Source organism: Fringilla coelebs (assembly GCF_963513975.1).
Source record: "Fringilla coelebs genome assembly, chromosome: 5".
Classification (NCBI taxonomy): domain Eukaryota; kingdom Metazoa; phylum Chordata; class Aves; order Passeriformes; family Fringillidae; genus Fringilla; species Fringilla coelebs.
Genome location: NC_140033.1, coordinates 55,085,328 through 55,095,433, shown reverse-complemented (window position 1 = coordinate 55,095,433; position 10,106 = coordinate 55,085,328). Strand labels below are relative to the sequence as shown.

At 42.3% G+C, this 10,106-nt stretch overlaps 1 protein-coding gene across 1 annotated transcript in view; it reads right to left on the bottom strand.

Moving 5' to 3' along the window:
- Window positions 1–7,076: 7,076 nt before the first annotated feature.
- Window positions 7,077–10,106, bottom strand: part of ANO2 (anoctamin 2) — a 152,492-nt gene continuing 149,462 nt past the window's right edge. The window contains exons 24-25 of the mRNA XM_084205617.1: window positions 9,896–10,001; window positions 7,077–8,452 (exon numbers count right to left, since the gene is read on the bottom strand). Coding sequence (XP_084061743.1) covers window positions 8,171–8,452; window positions 9,896–10,001 — 388 coding nt within the window. The 3' untranslated portion in view covers window positions 7,077–8,170. The remainder of the gene's footprint in view (window positions 8,453–9,895; window positions 10,002–10,106) is intronic.

Genomic DNA, 10,106 nt, shown 5'->3' with positions numbered 1-10,106 from the left:
CTGTCAGTGTGAAGCCATTCCCCCTTGTCCTGTCACTTCAGGCCCTTGTCAAGAGTCTCTCTCCATCTTTCCTATAGGTTCCCTTCAGGCACTGGAAGGCCTCAGTTATACCACAGCAGGGGTTGAGATGAGATTATCTTTAAGGTCCCCTCCAACCCAAACCATTCCATGATTCCATGATTTCCACAATGTGTGTGCCCCACCTGAGTCACTGATCAGAGTCTGCCCAGCTTCAAGGCAGCCTTGCAGGCAGGTTGCCAGCACCAGCATCTCACCTGAGCCAGGTACTACACACGGAAAACATAGACACACAGTCTCTGCCAAAAATGCCTTTCAAAAAGCAGGCTCTTTTAAAAGAATTTAACACCTTTGCAATTGTTTTCTTGGGACTTGGGTGTTTTTTCTATATGATTTTAAAAGGAAGTTGACCACGTATTTTCAGAATAATTTGGTCAGGCCAATTTTGGCAAAGGGACTCAGGAAATCACAGAGAGTTGAAGCTGGGAAGTGAAGCCAAGCTTGTCAAAAAACTCCTGTGGAAATTGCCTCTAAGATACCTGCTAGTGGGGGTGACCACACAGGGCTTGGAGATGGTCCCACAGGGCTGAGTCTCAGCTTTGGGAGTTAGGAAAAGAGCAAGAAAAATATCTGACTTCCCCTGAGCCTAAAAGTGCGAGCAGAGGAAGGAACGGTGCTCCCAGATGTTCCCTTTTCCCTTCAGCTGGGTGTCACAAATTTCCTGGGATGATGACAGGACGCAGACCTCGCGGATGTTGCTGCTTGTCTGCCGGAGGCTTCTGTGATAAATAGGTCCAGTGAAAAAAAAAAAACACTGATTTCAGCATGACCTCTTCTCATTCATTTCCACCATAACAAGGGAGGCTTCTTTTGGTCGTGGGTTTTATTTGGTTTTTTAGAAGATGTTAACTTTTTTAGAAGATATTAACTTGGGCAGAAAGAAAATAAAAAATTATAATAATAAAAAAAAAGTAATTTCATCCCAGATAAAGGGCTTGGCCTTATTTTGGCTCCCGAGGTGCTGCGGTGTCCCCCAGGAGCTGGGGCTCAGCTGGTTTGTGCCTGTGCAGGGCACGTGATCCCTTCATGACACACAAACTGATAATAAACAATACAACGTGCAGCACACGCAGAGTCAGAGGAGACAGGCAGTGAGAAATAAGAGTCTTGGCATCATATGGGAGATGTAAAGCTTGTTTCTTTTAATACTTCTTCACAACATTAGCTTTTGCTGAAGGATTAAGCTGCCGTAATCTCCACTAAAGCCAAAAGAATAACAAGCCAGTTATAATTAATGTATTTTCTTGGCTTTGGAGAAAATCCTAAGTTATTTTTCTTCAGCTACTAAGCCAATTCCAAGGAAAAACTCCTGTCAGTGTCAGTTAGGTGAAGAGTGCTCCTGACTGAACTTGAAGCCATGGAGTAGCTTTCAGAGTGCTTTCTCTTCTGTGCTTTGTAGCTTGTTCTGTGAACCTTTGTGCAGCTCATGTCCTGCCACATGAACACGTTGGATGTGGTGATTTTATAGGTCCTTTCCACCCTAAATGATTCTACGGCTCAATACCCACCTCCTCTGAGTGCCCTGGGTGTGTGGCATTGCTTTCCTTCTGCTTTCTTGCTCCATCTACTGGAACCAGTTCTACTTGTCATTGGAATGAACAAAGTATGTCAGGGGTATACTTATTTATTCTTGTCAGCCAAAAAAAACCCCAAAGACAAAAAAAGAGAAACTCATTAATCCAGTCTTTACTGTTGATTTATTTTGGTTTTATAGCTAAGTCCACATTTTGTAAACTAAATCTTCCTCTTTTTCAGGGTCTTCATTAGTCCTGGCAGTAAGAATACAATTCTAGATCTAAATATGCTCACTGGGCTATGTCCTTACTGACCTTCTGTGTTTCCAAACTTATGAAAATATGTTGCTGTATCTCAACAGATTAGATTAGATGTAGAAAAATAACAACAAAAGCAAGTCAAAATCCTCTCCTAGCATCAACAGAGGATGTGTTGTTGAATTTAGTTGAGATTTGAGTTGCACAAGTCATATTTAGCTGCTGTGTTAAAAATAATAGTAATTTGAAAAAAGCTTTGTAATAGATGGGAGAAAAACTAGATGCCAGAGGAAAGTTTAAACCACACCTGTAAGATTGAATATAAGAGTATTGTCATGTTTGTTTGTCCCTTATTTAAAGTGGCTACTGGAAAAGCTCTGGGAAATTAAGAATTAGCTCATTAGGAGAGGACTCTGTTTAAGTGCTGGGCAGAAAATGTTAGAATATCTCTGTATAATTGTGCAAGGTTTTTGCTTGGATTTCTGCTGCCTTTTGTGCTTAAAGTGCATCAGGGAAGTCAGGAGTCACTGCAGAAATTGACTGCACCTTGTGGGGCAGATTCAAGTAGGGCTGTGATTTCTTCCTGTGATTTTCCTTTAAGCAGAGAACAGCTTCCTCTAGCAAAGAATGAGGCTGTGGACTGGAATAAGACACTAGGAGGCTCTGAGATACCAGCAAAAATTGTGCAGATCCCCTCATTATCCCCACAGCTTCATGGAGCTCCTCTCCTTGCCCATTTCCACCTTCCTACCTAGCTTCCTTCTGGTCCTAAAGGCACAGCTTCCACTGTCTTTCCCAAAAATGCATGGTTCAGTTGGAGGGCTTCAGTAGCTTTTCCAAGCTGATGGGTCACATTGCTTCCCTGTTAATTGCATCCCTGAAGTTACTGAAATCAGACACTACAATGTGAGATAACAGGGAGCCTGATATAAGGGTTGATATCTGTGATATAAACTGCACAGATTTAACCAGATGGTGGATCAATATTCCTGATATATTTAAATTCAAGGGTGATAGCTTTCCAAAGTGACTCACAGTTGTGTTTGCCTTAAGTCCTTCCCACATGGAAGCGCAGTTCTGAAAATCAAGTTCTCTAAAGCTAGCCCTAACACCAGGATGACTGCAGACAAAATTTGCCAGCCAGTTTTCGAGGGTGATCCTATCTCTAGAAAATGCAGGGACAAATCCCAAACTGCTGGCAGTGCACATTTTCTACAGTGGGACTCACTGAAGGCCACAGCAATGGAAGTTTGCTGGGGATGCACATTTTTCCACTGCTATCCCAGTTTTTCTACCTAACTGCTAAAAGCTGCACACGGAATTGAATAGTGAAAAAAAACCCCTCAGCTCAAGGGGATACTGAAGCCAAAAAAAAGACTCCCACTGATTCCAGTGATGTTTGAATCTTCCTTGCCTCAGGTGACTGCGCTAGAGACACATATAATACTTTGATAGTAATCATTTTGCTAATTGAAGCTGTATATGTGGAACCAGGAGTGGCTTGGAAACACTGTGAATAGAGGACTTGTTTTTAGTGATAGTACTAAGAATCAGGAAAAATAAAGCTGCAGAATTGTGTCAACAAGCAACTGAAAATACACAAAAATAAAAATATTTAATTAGATCCTTATGCACAAATAAAGAGTATTATCAGTGTGTCTCAGCAGTTGTTATGGAATCTGGTGGATTTTAACAATTCCTTTGGGGGTGGGAAAGAGGCAGCAAGCCACCCTATTAATTAATGCAGCCATTAATAATTGAGTAATCAATTAATAATTTAATACATTTGCAGATGATGGGTAAAGGATGGGAACTGCAGGAATATTCAGAGTTTTGGTAGTACTGGGGGATTTAGGACAGATTAAAACACATTTAGTAAAAAACTCGTACAGACCTTTCCTTGAAAACGATGCATGTGGTTCATACAGACTGTACTCATTTTTTTGCTAAAAATATTCTTCAGCCTCCATTGTCTGCAGGCCTTTCAGATGAGCCATGGACTAGTGGCCCTTGCAAGGTAAGAACTGGGAGTTCAGGGGTAAATCCTCCTTCTCTCCAGCCTTTAAATGCAATTGTACTGTTGTATCTGAAATTTTGTTCCAGGACACATATGACATCCAGTACAAGGTGTTCAGGAATTTACCTATAAAGGTCAGCTCACAAACAAAACTGTTTTATATTTTCTTTTCAAAAGCCAAATAATTAGACTAGACGGGGAACAGAGAGACCATCTGTGGTTAATTAAAGGGTGAGACTGCAGAGCAGCAACAGATGTTATATTGCTGTAGTCAGAGGAGTTTATTGCTAACAGTGGTGAATATTGTGCATGGTGGACTGGGCATTTCCAACCAATTATTTAACAGGCAGACTTCCATAGAGGTCACCCTTTTCTTCTTGGAAAAAGGAAATGTTTGAGTGTCATTAATGTTGCAGGAGTAGTCTAGATAGCAAAGTTTTTTATATCCCAAGATGAGGACTGAAAAGCCAGTGATACCCATCACAAAAAAAAAAAATGCATCTAGAGCTGGTGATTAAAAAAGTGGGCAGGTCTGCATGAAGAAGACATGACAGAAAGGGCCAGCATTCCCACAGTTTCACTCAGTTCCTGAAAACCCCCTTTAAAACTAGACATAAGCACAGTGAGAAGGTTCATGTGGCAGTATGGATCAGACAGATTCTCTAACTGATGGCATTTGAGTATGGAGTGACTCTGGAGCAGGGAGCTCCTTCCATCTGGGTCCACTTCTTCTCCTGAATAACTGCTCAAAGCTGTTTGACACTACCCTGCACCACCAGTCCCAGGGAGAAGTTGTGGTAAACAGAGCAGCAAACTCTGGAGTTTCTGCTGGACAGGTAAACACACCTCACATTGCCTGACCTGACAGGCTCACATCCAGCTGGAGCTGGTAAACCTTTATACAAGCCATTCCACTCCTCCTTTTTGTTGCTTCCTATTTGCACTGTGCTGATTAGATGTGGAGGTTCAAATGTTCCTATTGATGAAACTCCATGCATACTAGAGTTTGGATCTGGAGGTTTGGTACTAGCTGTAGCACCCAGTGTGGTGTTAGCTAGCTTTCAATTTGTTTGTCTGTTTAACTGGGGTTTCCACTTTATATCTGGAGTGGCCCAAAATGGCTATGAAATTCTGCACTTAATTTGTATGCAATTCCTTCTCTGCTTACTTTTTTCCCCTGCAGAGATTTTAGCTGGTTTTCATTGCTAAAGCAAGGAGTGACAATAGCCCACAGGTTTTGTTACCTTAGTGCCTCTACTTGCATCCCCAGCCCCTTGGTCCCCATGGAGAGCTCCCCATGCACATCTCTTGAACAGCCATTCTCTGCTTCTGAAGCACAACTTATGGCAAGGGGGAGCTCTGTGGGTGGACTTACAATTATCCACCTGATAAAAAAGGGGCAGATAAAGTCTGGCTTTGTCCTAAAAAGATAAGCTGGAACCTGAGAATGCCTGAATACCTGATCAGCGATCTACAATTACAGCAGCTGATGGGAAGCAGTGTCGGGAGAATCCAGAGGTTGCCATAGAAATGCAACAAAGGGTGCAATCCTCAGGGAGTGCACCTGAGTCAGGTACCAAACCTGTAGGAATCCTCAGTGAATTAAACTCTCAAGTTTAAGGGGGAAACAGCAAGTGTATCAGAGATAAAGATAATTGAGTTGCCTGTCCCATTTGTGATGTCGGGGGAGATCCCATCTGGACAGCAGTCGGGATTGCTGCCATGCCTCTTTCCCAGCCTTGTTTGGGTGAAATATATAAACCTCAGGAGAACTTGGAGAGCATCAGTGTGCATCTGGTGGCTTCTCTAGTTCCTTGTGCCAGGAAATCTAGGACAACTTTATCATTTTTGGACTACAGCTAGCATTTCAGTTGCTTGTTATGGAAATCCTATGTAACAACAGCCTAATGGACTCGACTTTGGGATAACATTTTTCTGATTGCTTTGGGGCGACTCACAGTTTTTAAAAAGGTATTTCCTGGGTGGAGGGAGAGTGTACAAAATGTACAAAATGGTGCTATTTTAAGGAAACCCTTAATTCTGAATATCATTCATCGCCATGCAACCTGCATGCAATCCCTTTCTAAATCCATTTCTGCACACACCACCCCCCCACCCCCCCCCCCCACATTCCTGGAAAAGGGAAACAAAGGATTTTGACAAGATTGACTGTAAAGTAAAATATTTTGCAGAAAATATGTTTCCACTGTTTAGAAACATATTTTCTCCCCATCAGAGGTTTTTTGGAGTGAAGAGAATTGATTGAATTTCAAAAAACTAAGGTAGCAAAAAACAATAACAGATTCTTCCAAAGCCCCAACAGTTTCAAATCCCCAGGTCCACCAGCAGAGCACTCTCTTGGTGTAAAAGAGGGAACAGATGCTATTAATATTGACTATCTTAATACATTACACCTTGGAATCCCCAACAGGGCTTTGTTGGCCTTTTGAAAGTAAAATGAGACAATTTGGTTTTGAGGAGATACCATTCCCTTATTTAAATGTTGATCTTAAGGGAAGAAATCAAAGGTTATGGCTCAGCCTTGACACAGGTTTCCATGAGGGAGCCAATGACTTAAAAAGCAAACAACAAACAAACAAAAAATCATTCAATCACCTTAAAAATTAAAACAAAACAAGGAGTTTCAACAGGGGAAAAAAGGAAAACATTTGAAGAGGACTGACTTTTTTTCAATAAAGTTAAACATTTACAATTTTATTCCAGATGACATTATCTTTTCAAATTCCATTTCTATCTTGAAGGAATAATAACCCAAAAGTAAATTTTAAAAATGAAACTCCAATAATTTTTTTGTTTTCATTTCAGCCCACCCTGAAACAGTTTTCCCATTTTAATGTGCTTTAGTTTGGGCACTGAATGAAAAAAGAAATTATTTTCACACCTCCCATTATATACCAAAAGTTGTCACAGAGAAAAATCATCTAAGACATTAGTAAAATTCAGTACAATTTTAGGCTTCAGATATATATAAAATAAGATTATTGTGTTAAAGAGAAATCCTGAATAGAATGGCTGAAGCTGAAGTATTTTTTTTGGTTTGTATTTTTTCTGGTTTTGAAAGTATTGTTGAAAAGACAAAATGAGAAGAAAACCTTTTGTCCAGACTGAATTTCAAGCTGTGTTAGAGACAAAATCAACAGGAAAAGAAACAGATTTTTTAAGAAAGTTTAATTTTCATTCATGACAGAGTAAAGTTATTCCTTAAATGATTGTAGGTCAAAGATTGATTAGCGAATATGTTTACCTTCCAGTAAAATGCAGTTCTGCAAAATATTTTACTTTACAGTAAATCATAACAGCAGCAATTTTTGTTACTTTACATACAGTGTACATGGAGATGCCACATGATTTACAGATCTTGATTCCATTCTCACTCCTCAGCTTTGCACTGGTGGTTCAGTGGCATGATTCTTCTTGACACTGGCTGAATTCTAAGACTAAGCCATAGGAGAATCAAACATGCAAGGTTCGGTTTTTAGCTTTTTGTTCAAGACAATGGGTGCCAAGGAGTTTCCCTGGTTCTGGTAGCTTCAGCCATTCTGATGGCCTCCCTGCTCAGCAGCACATGCATTCCAGCTCCTGCTAAGCAAAGCACAATATATCCATAGTTGCAAGTGCCCAGTGATTTAAATTCCTTCTGTTCTCACATCTCCCAGAGCCCTGCGCGCCCTCCAGAGGCAGCATCCTGTGGCAGTGTAGGTTAGGAGAGCACAAAGACTCCTTCAGACTCCACATGTTTTTAAACCCTCTGCTGGCAGCTACAGCCAATGAGACCATGAGGTGTGTGCACTTCTCCATGGTCAGTCCTTCTCCATGGTCAGTGCTTCTCCAAAGTCAGTCCTTCTCCATGGTCAGTCCTTCTCCATGGTCAGTGCTTCTCCAAAGTCAGTCCTTCTCCATGGTCAGTCCTTCTCCACAGTCAGTCCAACCTGCCCAAGGATAGAGACTAAAGGAGGAGTTGCCCCATGCCCCCCCAGGCATCTGCAGGAGGAGGGATGGTTGCCAGGAGAATTCCCGCATGCCTCCCCAGCTTGCATGCACTGTCACCACAGGAACCAGCTGCAGCCCCAATATAGCCTTTATCTCACACTGATGAAATCTGGAAATGCTGGAGCCCAGAGGGCATTTAAATTGTAACAGAGCCACTCACATCTGGAGATTCTAAGGAAGCAAAAGAGCCTCCTTTTGCTCCCTGTCCCTTCTCGCCTTCCCTCGTTCTAGGCTCAGAATCACATCATGCAGTAAGCAGAGGCAAGCACAGGCTGCTCCCTTCCCTCAGGAGTCACACCACAGTGTGCTGTGAGCTGAAGGAGGTGAAGCTGCCCTTGGGGCTGCGATGACACTGGGAGAAGCTGGCAGCCCTGGTCCTTCTGCTTTTGGTCCCACTCCGGCGTTTCCGCTTGTCATGTGCAATAAAGCTTTCGATCAGCTTCAGCTTTTCATGTTCTTCCTTCAGGAAGAAGTCCACAAGCACCGTCTTCTCCTTTTTGATCTGTTCACTGATGTCCTTGGGGATGTCAGGGATCATCCAGTCAACCAGAACACTGAGGAACATCACCAGGTTCTGCAAGCACAGCAGCAGATGTGAAGCAAGCATGAAAAATCCAAAATACTCTCACTGGAGCAAAACCAAACCTTTGTTATAGCTATGAGACAGATGTCAAACACATTTTGCTGGTGGTGTGTGGTAGTAAGCAGTTGATTAAGGCTTTATTTCAAGAAACAGCTCAGGTTTGTGCACAGCTACCCCTCAGTGTAGAGGCTGAATTAAACATGTGCTTTAGTTAGATTTGAAATAGGAAAGGACATGGAATCATCAATCTATGGCCTTAGTAGCTAAACCAGCATTATTCTTTACAAGTATCCAAAGGTGCCCAGTTCTCAACATGCAATTCCTTGATACTGAGTTCAGAATCCAATAATATAAGGACATCTGCCAATACCATCAAAAGTTCTGAGACTCAAGGCAAAGATACCTGTGTTTCCAGTGTGGCCTGAGCACACAGCAGACAACTTTCATGGCCATTCTGTCCTCAAATCCTTCTGTCTGCTGACAAGATGGATTATTTTTGACACTACCACACTGTGCAAGCCAAAATCCCAAACCTCAGGTGTCAAGGCGATTACAGGTGCTGCTTATAACATCAAGCAGGAAGCAGACTGGGCAAAAAGTTTTGCTTGCTTGTGAAATCGATAGATAAGAAATGCTTTGGGGGTTTGTATTGTCATGATAACGCTTTGAGAAATGTGTTGTGTAATGCCTGGAAACGTGTGAGAGCAGTTGGCTGACAGGGCTGCTAGCATGAATTCTCCATCCCCATCCAAGACGATGGAGCTAATTAACCAGGGAATGTTCTCTGGCAGAGCAGGCAGAGGGTTTGAAGCCCAGCAGAACCAGTTGCTTTCAAGTGCTTTGCAGCCAGCGGTGGAAAATTATTGAAGGCACGGCAAAGAAGCAAAAGAGGGCAATACAAACCAGGCAAGATTCACAGAAACACTTGGGAACACTTGGCAGGTGGGGAAAAAAGAAAGGCAGATTTGAAAAAGAGGGATGGGCCCAATTTGGTTGTGGAAGGATTCCAAATCATGGACAAGGGCAGAGGGAAGCCATTGGAAAGGCAAGCCATGCTAGCAAATCCCTTGCTAATTAGATCCTCACGCTGGGGACAATTTACTGTGCTCCACTGAAGAAAGTAGCAAAAAACCTTGGACGATTTATTACTTCTGTTTATTTCTTGCTTTGGGTAAAGAACAGCAGTTAACAAGCTTACACAGCACTTATGTGCTTCCTACAAGTGGTGCCTCTGAGAGTATAAAACTGTACAAAGTCCACTTAAGCATTCAAAAGCCTGGAGTATTTTGGGGATCACTGCTAACACCAAGGGCTAAGGAAGCTGTGGGTCTTGCTTTCCACGTCTATTGGACATGGGCTGCTTTGGAACGTGCATTTGGATCCATCTATGATGATATTTCTGTGTCTGAAAGTGAAGCAACTCAGCAGACTTACCTGAAATAGAATCACAAAAGCCAAGCGAGCGGACAAGACCGCCCAGTACTGCTTAGAAAACTCGTACTGGTGTGGGGACCAAGGTGGTTCTCTGTAGTCTTTGAACCTGGAGATGAAAACAACTCAGTTATCACAGTTCCAGCAATTTCCTCCAGCACCAATTGCTGTGATTAATGTGATTTTCCAATCACAAAACTTAAAGAATCAAATC